The 16,737-nt window shown below is 42.9% G+C and overlaps 2 protein-coding genes across 2 annotated transcripts in view; one reads left to right on the forward strand and one right to left on the reverse strand.

Moving 5' to 3' along the window:
• Positions 1–4,411: 4,411 nt before the first annotated feature.
• On the forward strand, positions 4,412–8,351 carry PSTK (phosphoseryl-tRNA kinase). Its single transcript, XM_006867420.1, has 6 exons — positions 4,412–4,609; positions 4,918–5,173; positions 5,450–5,648; positions 7,178–7,253; positions 7,775–7,868; positions 8,149–8,351. The coding sequence occupies exons 1-6, from the start codon at positions 4,412–4,414 to the stop codon at positions 8,349–8,351; spliced, it is 1,026 nt and encodes a 341-aa protein (XP_006867482.1).
• A 3,497-nt stretch (positions 8,352–11,848) lies between these two features.
• Positions 11,849–16,737, reverse strand: part of IKZF5 (IKAROS family zinc finger 5 (Pegasus)) — a 27,469-nt gene continuing 22,580 nt past the window's right edge. Inside the window, exons 4-6 of the mRNA XM_006867421.1 lie at positions 16,430–16,597; positions 14,557–14,739; positions 11,849–12,862 (exon numbers count right to left, since the gene is read on the reverse strand). Coding sequence (XP_006867483.1) covers positions 11,934–12,862; positions 14,557–14,739; positions 16,430–16,562 — 1,245 coding nt within the window. The 5' untranslated portion in view covers positions 16,563–16,597 and the 3' untranslated portion in view covers positions 11,849–11,933. The remainder of the gene's footprint in view (positions 12,863–14,556; positions 14,740–16,429; positions 16,598–16,737) is intronic.

The raw sequence follows: 16,737 nt of genomic DNA on the forward strand, positions 1-16,737 counted from the left end.
CCCCGCCACATCTGTCTCCTGTGGAGCAGCTGGCAGGTTTGAGCCCGCCACCAGCCTTTTAGTTAGCAAACTAGTGCTTTAGCCACTGCACACCCAGGGCTCCTATGTTGTTAGGTTCTTTCCAGTTGGTTCTCCTCATAGCGACCCTGCCCACAGCTGCCCGGTCCTGCGCCATCCTCAGTCATTAATTGCGGCTGCCGCTGTGAAGGCTACTTTATACGTTGTTGATGTTGTTTATACATACTGAAGATTAAAATGAACTGTATTGAACTCTCAGTAGGTTTTTGTCAGTGGTGTGAGATAGCGTATTCTGTGATTGAGCAAATAAGTATATATTTTGGTAATGGGAGCTAAATGTCTTACTGATAGAGAAGGGAGTTACCAATAGGGAGAGGGAAAAGTCTAAGATGAACCCTATGGTGCTGATTTGGGATTAAAGATGACCTCATGCTGGGTGATGGATGGGTGGATGATACAGATGGCTCCCTGCTGTCTGCTGAGACGGACAGAGCAGTGGTATACAGTCCCAACACACCATGCTTCATGGAAAGGAGTCATGGCTGCCAGAAGAACTTGCAGATTGCTAGGCTAGGGTAAGGAAATAAGATGGGCCTGGAACATCTTGATGTGTCACAAAATAAGGAAACGCTTGAAGAATGATGAAGGACAAGACAAAGGACGGAGGAGCCAGCTTAATAAGCCTGCCACTTGCCACTCTGAGACAACTGGAGCACTAAATAAATACTCTTAGTAACAGTGTAGCCCACTGAATAGTCATGAGTTTACTCTGATATAAATACATGATGATTCAATAAAGGAGAGGACTAAAAACTCAGTGTATTTATTGTTACTATATTTCCTAGGTAAAACTTGACAAAGGTCAATTTAAGCAACTAAAGTTAACATCACCAATAAAGGGATAAAGTAACAACACGTGTGTCATCTGAGAATACATCACTCAGATTAAAAATGGCCAATACCAGTCCATTTCAGCTCACTAATGCCTAAGATACCGGTGTTTATGCGTCCCATTTCATTTTGACAACTTCCAATTTTCCTAGATTCATACTTCGTACATTTCATGTTCCAATTTTCAATGGATGTTTACAGCTATTTCTCTTCATTTTGAGTTGTGGCTCATCAGCAAATGAAGGTTCTGTGCGCTTTTCTCCCTCTAGCTTAACTCTATTCACGTCATCGTGGTCAACTCCACTTTGAGGAGGCATTTTTTTCCCAGTCGCATTCTGAGTGCCTTCCCACCTGAGGGGCTCATTTTCCGGTCCTGTATCTGACAGTGTTTCTCTGCTATTCATTTTTTTTCCCTGCTATTCATTTTTATTGTTTTTCCTATTAAGTATTACATAGTCTCTCTCCATACACATATATATACTATATATAAAAGGGGACATTAATGTTTGTGGGAAAATTCCATTACCTTTCAGTTCCATTTTTCCATGAACTTTTTGAAGCCCCCTTGTATGTATGTGTGTATATATATATAGTTGTTGTATATATATAGTTGTTGTTATGTGCCGTGGAGTTGGTTCCGACTCATAGCAACCCTGTACAGGGTTTCTGAGGCTGTAAATCTTTATGGGAGCAGAAGGCCTCACCTTTCTCCCGTGGAACTGCTGGTAATTTCGAACTGCTGACTTTGAGATTAGCAGCCCAATTCATAACCACTACGCTACCAGAGCTCCTTGGATATAGAAAGAGAGGCTGTAAATTACTCTCAATACATTTTATGTACATGTAATTTACTAGTTGATTTTCTTCATATAAATATACAGCAATCCTTTTATGGTCTTTATCTGTTTGCCCTGTAGGATAAATATCCCTGCGTTTCACTGTAGAAATGTTAATGTATTTGATTATGTGATGCTGTCCTACAACCCAAGTTATTGTTGTTATTGGGTACCGTCAGAACACTCCCCAGTCCTGCACCATCCTCACTGCTGTTACTGCTGCTGCCAGTGGACTCAAATGACCGTTTTAAAAATCATACATATCACAGATTCTAAGTCCGAAAATTTTTGAATTGTGAAACACAGCTGGTAACAGTGGTTTCAGTTAGAGTTAACTGACTCTGGAGAGGCCTGGAATGAATGGAGGCAATGAACATGGATACATACTTTGAAGGGAAAATGGGAACTTACAGATGAATTGAATTTGGGGGAGGATAGGGCAGTCTCTGGGATGAATGCTAGTTTCACTGGGTGGTTGGTAGTGTCCTTTCTCTGAAATGAGGAAGGGGAAAGTGACCTACATAGTTTTGGAGAAAAATTAGACTGATCTGGGTCCATATATGTTTATAACTCTAACAATTGCTGTTGAACTGATCTTGGTAACATTTCCAGATAATCACTTTCCTGTTCATTTTATTCCATGAAATGCATGACAATCTGTAACCCATTTCCCATCTCTGGTCCTTAATCCTTGATCAGATGCTCCAAGAGAACCACTGGAGTTGTAGTTTGTTGTTGGTAAGTGCTGTCCAGTCAGTTGTGACTCATAGTAACCCTGTATAGGGTTTCCAAGGTGCAGCTGGTGGGTTTGAACTGAGGACCTTGCGGTTCCCAGTCCAGTGCTGATCCTACAGCACCACATCAGGAGTCAAGAGTTGTGGTTATCCAACCACGTATTTGATACCTAAAAGTCTCCTTTAAAGTTGTGTTACAGAAGTAGGTGATGAGCGGTGGAAGAAGAGAATGCACCAGTATGGTTGACATAGCACTTGACCAGAGTAATTCCATCTTGGAAAACCCGCTGTACACACATCCTTATTAGCATGGCCCAACCGTTCCCTGACAAACCCCATCCTCTCCCCTGAATTATAATGACTAAACAGGAGATCTTTTCCACTTGAAAATGTTTAGTATCCCAGCTCAGTTTCTGGTGGAGTTGATGGGGTTAGGCCTGGCGAGGGGAGCTGTTGTTAAGTGTAGAATTGGAATTCAATTTTTTTATACTATACTCACGCACAGAGGCGCTCTGGTAGCGTAGTGGTTACGAATCGGGCTGCGAACCTAAAGGTCAGCGGTTCGAAACTACCAGCTGCTCCGCGGGAGAAAGATGAGGCTTTCTACTCCCGTAAGGATTTACACCCTCGGAAACCCTGTACAGGGTCGCTATGGGTCGGAACCGACTCGACGGCACATAACAACAACAACAATACTCACGCACAAGGAATGTCGTTTTATACCTTTCGTCTTCGCTTGCAGGCCTATCACTTTAATAAAGCTTTGTGTGGCTCCTCGGAGCCCCTCCTGGTCATTGTTGGTTAGGAGAAGGCAAGGGCCCTCCTTTGCGGAGTAGGGGTGGACCCCGCCCCCCAAGAACTGGACTGCTGACACACTAAGGGTCAGTCACTGCTTGGGAGAAAGAGGAGAAGTTCCCAATACAGGGTCACTGTAAGTTGGAATCAACTCCATGACAATGGTTTGGGTTTAAAAACTAATTTATTATAGCCCCACTGTTCACCACATTGGAACTCCCCACTTCGTGCTTCCCACGAAGGTGAGAGCCAGAATCGGAATTCAATGTTTTTATATGATACTCATCCACAAGGAATGTCTTGTTTTATACCCCTGTTGTTTTTTTAAGTGTCGTCTAGTCGGTTCCGACCCATAGCGATCCTGTATCAGGTGTTTCCCAGGAGCAGCTGGTGAGGTTGAACCACTGACCTTGCAGTTCAAACGGCTTTGCAGTCTGGCGCATTAACCCACAGCACCACACCAGGACTCATAACTCAGTAATATTTCCACCACTAAAATACCTACTAAGGAGCTCTGGCAGCGCAGTGGTTACCAATCGGGCTGCTAATCTCAGGGTCAGCAGTCCGAAACTACCAGCAGTTCTGCGGGAGAGAGATGAGGCTTTCTGCTCCCGTAAAGATTTACAGCCTCGGAAACCCTGTACAGGGTCGCTATGAGTCGGAACCAACTCCACGGCACATAACAACAAAATAAATACCTACTCGTCCTTTGCATGCAAGCATCGCAACTGCGGTCTTAAGGCCGCTCCCTGGCCGCGCTCAGCGCCTCACTCCCCGCCGACGCATGTATGGGGCTTCCGGGTGCGGCTGGCGTGTCTGCACTGCCGACCTTGTGCCACTCCAGGACTCCTAGGGAGCAAGAACCAGCATTTACTTTGTCCCTGAATTCCCGAAAGGAGAGTGCATTTCCAGTAACTAACCTTCCAATGACCCCCTAAGGGCCCGGGAAGGAGCAGGGTAATGTGCCACACAGAGCGCCTAGGGGGCGCACTCGGAACCAGGTCCGACCGCAATCGTAGGTTCGGACTCGCCCATTCCTCCGCCGCGGCGTCAGGAAGCACAGGAGACTGCGCGTGCGCCGCTGGCGGACGGAATTCGGGCAAGAACGCTCCCAGCCTCCTTGGTTCCCTGTGCAGTATGAAGGCCGGCGAGGAAGCCAGCGGACCGGGCAGCGAAGGGCAGCAGAAACTGGGATTGTGCGTCCTGTGCGGCCTGCCTGCAGCAGGAAAGACGACCTTTGCACGGGCCCTCGGCCACCGGCTGCGGCAGGAGCGGGGTTGGGCTGTCGGAGTGGTAGTCTACGATGACGTCATGCCGGACGCTTTCCTCGACGAGGCTAGCTTACGGCCATTGGTCAGTACGGAGGGGGCGGGCCTAGACTGGTCGCAAAAGCTAGTGTACCTAGCTTTACGTAGGCACCAGTGTGTTATATTAACTATATAGCGAATGGCTGCCGCAGGCGTGGGGCCCCTGACAGAGAAGAGACAAAGGTTCTAGCCAAGTTGAGCGGGTTTGACATTATCACAACCAGTTTGAGAATGAGTTTTACTGGAAGGCTGAGGTTCCATATGAGTAAGCAGCCCAGACAACTACCCCCCCTGGCCAGAACCTGGTATAAATGACAATTCTTCCGTCTTTTGTAGCCATCCCAATGGAAATTGCTTCGACAGGAACTGATGAAGTACCTGGATTGCTTTTTGATGGCTGTCATTAACGGGTGTCCGATGTCTGCCCCACCCAACAGAACTGAAGCCATGTGGGAAGACTTTATTACCTGCTTAAAGGATCAAGATCTACTGTCTTCCTCAGCGCGTGAGGCCCAGCCTTGCTACCTCCTAACAAAGATAGCCGTTTCCAGATCTTTGCTTTTGGTTTTGGATGACAACTTTTATTATCAAAGCATGAGATATGAAGTCTACCAGCTGGCTCGGAAATGTAATTAAAACGTTATTTTCTTACACCTGGAGACACTTATAGGCATGTCAAAATCACTACCATCTTCAGTGAGGATACAATTGGATTAGATTTATATGGATTGATTTGATATTTAAAAAAAAATCTGGTCATTAGTACAAATGGTTTTTCCTGCTGCAGCTGGGATAATTTGTCTAGTATGTATTTCACATTTTGGAAAAAGAGAGCCCCAGTAATTATGTGGTTTTACACTGTTTTCAGATTCATTAGGCTTTTGCCAGCTCTTTTTAGATTGTCCTCTTGAGACCTGTCTACAGAGGAATGGCCAGAGGCCAAGGGCACTGCCAGCTGAGACCATTCACCTGATGGGAAGAAAGATAGAAAAGCCCAACCCTGAGAAAAATGCTTGGGAACACAACAGCCTCACAATTCAGAGTCCAGCATGTTCTTCTGAACTCAGGTATCCAAAGCTGCCCCCGACAGGTGCCTTTCCGGTGTCAGGCACTCTGCTGAATGCTTTACCTGCATCAACATTCACACAGCCCTTGGGGAGATGCTGTTCTCTTTCCTTTTTGTAGAAGAGGAAACTTAAGTGAGACAGTTCTGTTTGACCAGGGTCACTGAGCTTGCAGAGTAGGGGTACATCCTCTGATGCTCTTGCTAAAATACTACCAATAGTCCCATTGACTGACTCACGATAACCACATGTGTCAGAGAATGGTGCTTGGGAGTTTTCAGCGGCTGGTTTTTCAGTACATCTCCAGGCCGCCCCTTTCATTACTAATATGGCATGTGCCATCAATTCACTTCTGACTCAAAGCGACCCTGTACAGCGCTTCCAAGGACCATCTGGTGGGTTTGAATCGCCAACCTTTATGGCTAGCGTCCAGTGCTGATCCTAAAGCGCCACACCAGGACTCCTTTTGCTAAGATATTTTTGTCTGTGTTGCCCTATGTGGAAGGGGAACTGGTGCAGAATCCCAGTTGTGCTTACATGAGGCCTGTGGGCTGCTGAGCCTAATGTTTCATTCGTGATGTGTGTTCAGAGTCTCAGAGCAGTGGTCACCCTCTAGGATGGACCTCATGCTCTTGCCAGTTTCAGAAGACCATCTCGAGGTTGAAATTGAACTCCCATGAGTTCACTGGCTTAAAAATTTTCAGTGTTACTTCCTGCACTCTGAGTAAAATCAAAACTCTTCATTCCAGCTTATGTGTGCTAACCCTTATGAACTCTTCTGCCTTGTAGCTTACCACTGTCTTTGGCTGCTTTTAGCCAAACTGTTGGCCTTCACTGTTTCAAGCCCACCAGAAATGTGTGCTGGCCTCAGAGCCTTTTCACTTGCTGTCCCCTTCTGCCCCAATTTTTATGCTTAAACAATTCCCTGGCCATCCTATCTAAAGTGAAGAATTAGTTTAACTTCCCAGTCACCTTCTAATTTTTACCTACTAATTAATGTCTGTCTCCATTACATTGCCAAGCTTGAAGAGGGTAGGGAACTTGATACACCCCCAGTCTGTCAGTTTCCCATAAGTAGTTGCATTTTGCATATAAAAATATGCTCAACACATTTGTTAGTGAGCGAATCCTACCGAGGCCCTCTGTAGACCCTATCCCAGAGAGAAGCATTATTAATCCAAGTCCTGGAAATGGGAGAGTGGAGATTGAACATCTTGCTTTAGGACAAAGTGGTGGAGTGCTCACAGCCTACAACTCAGTGCTTAGTGGGGGAAGAGAATACTTTGCCAAGTCTTGGGAAATTAGTATTTTTAAAACGCAGAAGTTTTTTTGTCTAATAGTTTGAACATCTACATTTAGATTTTGCAAGTAGAGGTCAATTTCAACTATTTCATTTTCAGGGGTTTCCCCCTGCTTAGAATCTCGGATTCCAGTTGTATTTCTCTAGGATTTAGTTTAATATTCATAAACATGAGTTCTTTTAAAGTATTTGCCATAGGATATGTTTTATTTTACCTTACTTTCTCTTGTAGCTTGGAGGTGACTGATTTATTGCTTACTGCTTTGGAAAGTCCCGTAAAAAATGTTGAGGACAATCGGGAAGCGAAGGTAAGTCTTCTTCCAGTGGGGATTTTGTATAAAGAATGGCTTTTTCGAGGGCGACCCTTTTGAGTGGAGTGATACTGACCGTCAGTGAAATGTGGGCACTCTTTTATTGCTCGCTTTCAGCCTGTGCTGGACACAGTGGTGCCCTAGTGGCAGCTTATACCAGCTGGTCAGAGCTAATTAAATTTTCAGAAATGTTGGAGATAGTTGATGTCAGCTTGACAGCATGAAATGGGACAGGATGGGAGTATTTACACCTCAAACTGGCAGTCACTACAAAAAAAGGTGTTTTTGTTTTCCTTCCAGAGCAAGGTATTAAACATTTCCTAGCACATCACTGCGTAGATGGAACCCAGTTTACAACTTTTCTTGTTTTATTTGAATTTTCTCCTAGGGAAGAATAACCGGGACAGAAAAACCAGTTTAACTTTTCAGGTTGTTTTTAGTCCCTTCCGTTAAGCATCTACACACTAGTCAATTCTTTTACAGAACTATGTAACTGCCCCAGTGTGTGTATTACATAGGAAACAGACAGACTGATTTGTTCTACAAATGTTCTTCATCAAGTTGATCAGATGCTCCGAAGAATTATCTCTCAGACAATGAAGGAAGCAAAAGGTACATTGGGTGTGCTGCTTGGTTATGAGTCTACTGCTAATTGTGTCCCTTTAACACTAAGTAAGGAGTTAATTAGTTTTTAGTCCGAAAGTTTAAACCATGTCATCATTTCAAATGTTGGAACCTACGTGACAGCAGGTCCCATTACTGCCAACTCACTTGGGCTTTTTTATAGACTGTGACTGCTTTGTCTGACGTGATCAATTGATAAGATTTTCTGGTGTTATCAGACAGGCCAGATTGATTTGATACAAGTAATGTGAACATATCTTTACTTTAGGTGAACAAGTAATTCCTTATAACTTGAAGCTTCTGGCAGAAGAACTTAACAAGCTCAAAACAGGATTTCTGGAAGACCTGAGACAAGGACGCAATGTAAAGTATCTGTGCTTTCAAGAAACCATTGGCACATCAGAAGTCATGTCTTGTTTTCTTTATGAGAAAGATAACATTGTACAGAAGTATTTTTCAAAGCAGAATTAAAATTTCTGAATTGCTGATCAAGTGTTTGATATTTTGCAAACAGATTAAAACAATGGGGTATGGCTGTGTTTTCTCAGTCAGTAATGTGGCCCACCAGAGACTAGTATCAAACAGAACTCAGCACATCTTGAAGATCGATTTGCCCTAACAGTCACTGGCGTCTCAGATGTAACAGGGACAGCTGAGCACTGGAACCAGACTTCCCAGTTACTGCCAGAACCTTGGGGCTGGGCGTACAGCATCAGAGTAACCAGATCTTGACTAAAGAGAGGAAACAGGAAACCAATGTGTAGACCTAGAGCTGTTTTTAACTCATGGATACCTCTCACAAATAAGGCAATCCAGAAATCCAAACCAAGGTAACCATAAAACTTTCTTTTATTAGCATTTACATTCCAGAGAGTTACTAAGAAACTAATGGATCCTAGTTTTCAAAAAAGAAGAATCAAGGTCATTAGAAAGTGTTTATTCATCTATTACAAAAGCAAAGCTGCACAACATGGACTACATACTAGATAAAGTTATTTTAGCATTAAAGTCTTTCTGGAATCCCTAAACAATATAATGTATTTTGTAACCATAACTCAAGTTCTATGTTTTGCATATAAAATATGTTCTTTACATCAAAGTACATATTAACAAAAACAAATTCTAGAAAGCATATACCCTCTAAGACTGTTTAATGAAAAAGTCCTTAGCAGGGAATTAAAATTTTTTTAAGAATACATCCATTTGATAAATATTTTCATAGCACTTAACATGAAGTTTCATCTCTGAACAGTTTTTGGTAATATTCCCTTTGTCAAACAGTTCTGCAAATGAATGGCAAACACATTTCTAAAATGAAATACCACTGGAAAAATATCAATAGAATTATTTCAAAGTAAAAGTCTAGCTTTCACTTGAATTTTAAGAGGTTTTAGCTACACACTACATTAGTAAAATCTGAAATAAAATTATTTCCCGTTAATCTCTTCACAGTTTCTTAAAAAAATATTAGTGGAGATAATTTATCTACCAACTTTAAAATCTAAACTTATGTTCAAGGAACAAAAATAAATTTAGTTTCAGAATATTGCCTGTTAACAGCAGGGTGTATAAATAGTGCATGTTAAACTTTCCCCAACTAATGATTTCTACAAAATACTTGATTAAAAATAAAATGAAACATATTCAGTATTTATGGGAAGATACTAGCATCTTTCCAGATATAGAATTTAGCTCAAAATCATTTAAATAAAAGCCCAAATCTTTTTAAAAAATACAATCCAAAACATTTTCTAAGGTAGATTTGCTTCAAAACTTTTAGTGCATTTAGAATTGTAGCTGTCAAGCACTGATAGCTTTGGAATACCAATTGTGCTCTTTAAGTCACAGGAAAATCAGTATTCTACGTTCTAGTAATTATGGAAAGCATATTCCCGTGGAAGTTAAAACGCACCTTTATAATATCCATCCTAGTTATGGGGGTAAAAAAAAAGTATTTGTCACTCTTTGGCCCAGAATAGTTAATAAACTGATTTTAACAAGAAACTTTTTCCTCGTTTAATGAAAACTTTCATTTTCTATTTTGGAGTATTGCTTTTATTTGAAGAATGAAACAGAAATAAGAAAAAAAAAAAATCTCTCAAAGGCTTTCAAATGTCAGCAACCTATTTCTTCCTGGCAATAAAGAAATCAGAGCCAAGTTACAAATTTGGAGACTGCACTAAAACTGATCTGGGCAGTGAGCGATTTCAGCAACAGAACTGTAGGATTTACATTCACAAGCCTGAGATTTGACAGGGAAGGTGGTTCAGTTGTTTGGAGAAAACTGTGCTTGATGCTTGGTTTTTGAAGTATGAAGTTGGAGTTAGTTGAGATGGGATATTAAACCACAAGAACTCATTAAGGGCTTTCGACCAGTTGGAAGGGAGTGCAGAGGACCCATTAAGTTGCACTTGGGGTTTCTGTGAACATATACCATCAACCACACTCTTTCATTTATTACAAGGGGTGGAGGTCCTTTCTGGTTAATAAATGTTTAATAGTTAAGAGAATCTCATTAAGAAGCCAATTAGAACTTATAAGATGTAAATCACATTAAAAACAAAATTTTTGCAAAGTACACAGAAGCCAACAGTTAGTAACAATATAGTTTATTGTTTACCCAAGCTATATTTCAGAGTAAGCTAGTTATTACACAATATAAAAACAATAGCCGCCTATTCAAAATGACTCTAGATTTATTTAACAAGTCTTATTTTTGTAAACAAACATCAAGTTCAAAGGAATTTGACATCCATTCTCACGCCATTGTATCCTTTTGTAATGAGAAAGCAATCCAGTCAGTTTCCATAGTTTTATCACTGTAAATGAAGACTGGTAAAACTGAAATAGGCATTATAGTTTCAATTCACAGAAGTTTAAAATGGCTAATTGTGAAGAGGACACCAGAATCCATTTTGAACACATGCTCTTACTTTTTGTGAGTTCACATAATTTTCCCATGTGTTCAAGGGCCCATACGACGGGCATTAAAAGGACAGAAGGCAAGAAAAGGAAGCAGGAGAGATTTTTAGTTTGAAGAACGGGCGTTTTCTAGGGCTAATAGGATGGCTGACATTCCATTGTACCTCTTTGGTCATCAAAGGAATGGGAGGAATAGCTACCTTGGCGGATGCTGACAACGTCCGAGTGGGGGATTTAAGTGGAGGGGCAGTGAGGGGAGAAAAGCATTCTCACTGAAAACTCTCAGGGCTCCTGTGTTGGGGCCGCCTCTGTGTGGTCTTTTTTTTTTTTTTTTTTTGCCATCAACTGGGTACATGATAAAAAGAGAATCCCATGGAAAGTTGGCATTTGCTTACAATAGAAATTGAACATATTTTAAATATTAAACCCCAATTTCTTCAGTTACAGTGGAAAAAGATAATATTTTCAGTGTAAAGTCTTGGTTTTTTTTTTCAGAACTTTCCTTTAAGGATAACTTTCACTTCATATTTTTATCACTTTCATTTAAAAAAAAAAAAAAAAAATCAAGTTGCTTTACATTTCCCCTTGTGGAAAAAGATTACTTGCTTCACTGCGTAAGCTGAAATAAAACTATTGGTTCAACTTAAATTATGTGAATTAAACAGCTTTCCAATTCATATCAAATTTAAAGGCAACTCTCCTAACTACACACAGAAGTAAGTTGTAACAGATTTTTGAAGAGAAAATCATCTATTCTACCATTGTGAAATATGGCAGAAATAACGTCGAGTTGCAGTGCATTGCAATATCAAGAGTACGGATCAGCCTTGAAGTTTTTATGGACCATAAATGTGGGACATTTAAGTGAGGACATCTAAGAGAGTGATCGGAGCCCAATTCTATGTTTAAACAAAAGGAAAAATCAGACACCAATCTGTCTCACTGTTCTAACACATAAATGACCCTGGCTAGATTTCTATGAAATAAAAAAAAGGGAGGGGATGTTTGTTTCTACTATATTTATAGTCTATAATGTATAAACTTTAAATTAGCAGACATTTGATCATCTGGGACCACCCAAAACAAACAAAAGCCCTCACCCCAAAGCAAGCACGAAGAGACTATTTTGAGTCAGTGTTGGTTATGTTGCCCTCTCGCGAAATGACAGGCAAAATCATACTTGTTTTTACATTTGCATCCACATATATTACACTGAAAAGGGTTCTCGTATCCGTGACACCCCATGTGAATAGTGTAGAGGATGTTGTCTGCAAAATACATGTCACAGTGCTGGCAGTGGTGCAGAAGCTGGGGGTCCTGGGACGGCAAGGTGGGCACTGGAGTGCTGGGCTGGCTGTTTCCTAGGCTGGGAGTACTCGTGTGAGCGCTGGGCTCACTGCTGGGCCCGGCCACTGGACTGTAGTTCCTCTGAGTGTGTGGTGGCCGAGGGTCCGGGCTGCTGGGAGAGGAGCTCTGGGGAATACTTGCCGACACCTGGGCGGAGGGCTGCTGAATCAGGAAAGGCTTTTCATCGGGGCAGGGGACTACATCAGGGGACGCGGGGTTTTGGTTTTCAGGAGGCAAACTGGACAGCTGTCCCGCTAGCGTCGAGAGCTGATTTAAAGGGTTGTCAACCATGAGTTCCTGGGGGTCCCTTGGCAGGCCACCAGTGGGTGTGGTTTTCGCCATACTTTCATAGGCGTCGGTCTGAATATTTGGGATTTCATGGGTGAAATCGTTAAGATAGTCTGGCTTCTGAACCACCATGGAGGGTGGACTTAAGTTGATTAGAGCTCTTCTGCTATACCCCAGATTACTCGTTTTCTTCTGTAAAACCCCCCACATTTTCTTGCTGCTCAAGGAAGACCTGGTACCTTTAATTGGTACCATTTTATGCTTGCGCCTTCGATGATGGGACAGGTTGCTCCGGTCACTGCAGCGGAAGGAACATAATTCACATTTGTATGGTTTCTCTCCGGTATGGGAACGCATATGGGCTTCCAGATGACGCTCATAAGCAGACGCAAATGGACACAAGTGACACCTGTGAGGTTTCTCACCTGTTTAAACAGAAAGATGGGAGAGAAACTGCAAGAGTAGCTCATTTGCACAAAGTTTCATGTCGGTCCACTCACTGGATTTAGAAATTGAGCAAAAAGTTTTTCTGAAATTCCAGAAGAAATGTAATACACATTTATAAGAACACTAAGGTCCCTCATCTGCACAAAGATGAACAGAATGTGTAACGAACCCGCAAGCTTACATCAAGCCTACTCTCAACAGTTTGATAGGTATAGATGTTAGTCACCATAGTATAAAAAGATATGGCTTCCACTGGATTTACAGGAAGACGAAATAGCCCAACTGACAATAATATTCTAATACTAACAAATCCCTACATAGTGATCTTATCAAGTGTATTTCTCCGTTATAGTTCATGTGTAAATCTGTAAACACTCCGACATGCTCTCTCTCCTCTCACAAACACTTTGTAAGTCCTAACATGAAACAAAAGCTCAAAGCTGAAAGGCTGGTGGCTGCTCTAGTTTGCAAAATAAACATCTGGAGGGCGGGATTTGGAGTCACTCTGGGCATGTACAGTGTCGACTCTGTGCCCCTATTCTGCTAGGTCCTGGGGGTACCGAGATGACCCGGCCACAATCCCTGTCCTCAGTGGGGACGAGTGGGTGCAGGGTGTTGGGGAGCAAAGGAGGGATACCAGGAATGCTTGTGTGCAGTTAGGGTTTCTCAAAAGCAATGACTGAGGTGAGACTCAAGGAAGAGAGGCAGTTTGCAGCCACACGTGCAAACACTGGTGTGCTCAGGAAGCCCACACCAGATCACCAAATGGAGAATGGCTACATCACTGCTATTCTTATTTGCCACTGAGTTGGTTCTGACTCACAGTGTCCCTGGATAAGGTTTCCGAGGCTTTAAATCATCACAGGAACACAAAGCCTCACCTTTATCTTGTGGAGAGGCTGAGGGTTCGAACTGCAGACTTTGTAGTTTGCAGTCCAATGCTTATCGTATGGAGCCACCATGCTCCCTACATCACTGTCCAACTGCCAAATTCCACCACTACATAACTACTGAACCACCGAGAATGATGGCCCAGTCAAACTGACACACAACTGTAGCCATCAGAGCCGTGTGGAGCTTGCCTGGCACCTTAGCGTTCATTACTGCCAGATGTAGAGTGTTAATAACAGTTGGGTAGTCATGGATGTTTCGCTCTTGTCGCGATGACAAGTGTTGGGTAACGAGACAGTAAGTGAGGAGGAGGTGTATAAAGAGCCCTTTCTCCCTTTCTGCAACTGAAATGTACGTACTATGATAAAGAACATTCTACTGACTCACACGGCTCCCAGCGTCCACCTGCCAATCCTGAGAAGCAGCAGCTGTCGAGAGATGAAGTGGCTCAAGAAGGAAGCTGCCTAAGGGGACGTTCTGCAGAAAGTGGCCCTCCCTGCCCCCATGGGCGCTGCTGAGCCAGAGCTTTGTAAAGCTGAGTGACTTCCCTTTTTATTCAAATCTTAATAGCCTTCAATTTTAAATGATCAGAGCTACGGGACTGTCAACCACAAGGTTGGCAGTTCAAACCAACGAGCTCCTCCTTGGAAACGCTGTACAACAGGGTTGCTCTAAGTCGGGACCGACTGGACAACAAAAAATGTATATGAACAATCAACCTGCCTTGCTGCCCCCTTTCCTGTCCCCAAAGAAATGCCTTCTCCAGCTGTTTCCTTGTTACCTGTGTGGATTCTAATGTGCTCGATAAGCCGGGCTGTTCCTTTGCTGGCATAGTTGCAGTACCGACACTTGAGCTTCCCATCAAAGGTCCTTTCAAACCCGTCTACTAACATTCCTGAGTTTTCATCCAGGGAAACTTCAACAGATGGGTGATCAAGTCCATTCTGATCACCATCTGTTCCAGCTATAAACAAAGTACAGTGAAAGAGATTAGGCATCTCAGGATCAAGGCAATTTAGCATTTTATAGTCTTGAGTATTACAAATTTTCCATAAGCTGCCAATTCACTTACCACAAAATTTAACTTCAAAATATAATGCAGACTACTTTTAGGACTGGGGCTAATTTTATACAAAAGCAGTAGTGTATTGTTTTTGAGACCCTTTTAATAGGGGGGATGTCAAATACTTAAGTCTGATTGGATTAGTCCTCAACATGCTTCTGAAGCCTAGATGAGGGTATTAGACTATGTTTACTTTACTCTAAAGCAGTGAACACTGACTTGCATTGTCCCACCCAGTTTATGCAAATGTTCTCAGTTTTTGCATTGCACTGAGGAGCTTATTAGCATTTTTACTAAAGGAAAATATTGTATTTGCTATTCTGAACCTAAGGACTGGGAGAATTTCAGAGCTAGACGGTGTTTGCTTGCCAGTTTACTTTTCATCTATTCTAACCACTTCTTTGTACAGAAAAAGAAACTAAAGACACATTAAGCAGGAAACCCAGACGACAATGGAGACTAGAATCCTCATCTTTTGACGCGTGGTCTCCAGGAACCTGTCCACTAGTGTTGGAGACCTATTATTCCTACAGCTTCACGGGAGAGGAACTTCTGTTCCACCCCCAGGACATAGCAGTGTGGGTGTGAATGATCCAAGCCCCCGGCTCCACAGTCTCCTCCACTCCTCCCCAGAAGAGAAGGGGGCTTGGTGTAAGTCCAACATCCTACAGGACCACTGCACCAGACAGACAATGAGGCTCCCTGATTCCCTCTCTGCCACTTGCTCTCCCATCACTTGGGAACTTGTTAACACGCAGATTCGGATTCAGGAGATGTGGGCTGTGATTCTGTATTTCTAACAAGCTCCTGGGTGAGACCATCTAGGTCAGGGAGCAGCTGGCTTTCTGTTAAGGGCCAAATAGGTATCTATGAGGAAGCTCTCGCAAGTTCATGGAGAAAAGGAATGAAAAGATAATGGCGTTTCCCACAAACTTTTTGAAGCCCCCTTGTACTGTAGGCTTTGTCAGCTACAGGATACTTGTCACAACTATTCAACTCAATGCCTCTGGAGCACAAAAGCAGCTACCGAAGACATGTCAATGGACGGGCCTCATTATGTTTGTTGATGAACACTGAAGTTTGAATTTCAACATATTCCCTTCCATTTTAAAATGTAACCACCATTTTTAGTTTGCAGGAGAGACAGCAGCAGTCCAGACGTGGCCCACGGGCTGTAGTTTGCTGACTCCTGACCTAGGTTCAAGAACAGTTTCCAGTCTACCTCTAATCGATTCGAGCTGGCCGTTGTATTCCCTGTTCCAGTTTCTCCTCCTGGATGGGTCAACGTGGTCAGCCCTCCCTGGGGACCAATTTTTGGAGGGAACAAACAGAAACCCTATTCTGGTTTTAGGTCTCCTTCCGACTTGCAGGGAGGCCCAGTTCTTTGTGTGGTGAAGCTGGAGAACAGGACAGCTGTTGAGAAGCCCCGCCCCTTCCACCAAGACCACAGGCAGCCCTAAGCCCCAGGAAGCCCTTGCCCTCCCTCAGCAAAATTCTGACGTGTTTAAAGAAGCGAAAAGTGCCCTAAATCCTTCTGGAAGAAAACAGAAAGATCTACAACACATTTTTACAGAGTGACTGATGAGCCTACCTCCCTGAAGAGCCTCTGCTTCTTTGTCCCCACTAACGGATCCAGAAATCATGTTCACATGGTGGGTCTGCTGAGTCAGGTATTCCTGGAAATCTTTCACGAAGTCCAAAGGCTCGGGTTTCTTTTCACCCATCTTGGCTTCCGTTTGAAGTTTACAGCTTGTTATACCTGGGAAAAACCTAAAATAATTTTATACTTTAAAATTTTATTTAGGAAGATCTAATAAATAGTCAAAAGGAGCTCTGGTAGCGTAGTGGTTACGAATCGGGCTGCGAACCTTAAGGTCAGCGGTTCGAAACTACCAGCTG

The sequence above is a fragment of the Chrysochloris asiatica genome, unplaced genomic scaffold, assembly GCF_000296735.1.
Source record: "Chrysochloris asiatica unplaced genomic scaffold, ChrAsi1.0 scaffold00105, whole genome shotgun sequence".
Taxonomy (NCBI): Eukaryota; Metazoa; Chordata; class Mammalia; order Afrosoricida; family Chrysochloridae; genus Chrysochloris; species Chrysochloris asiatica.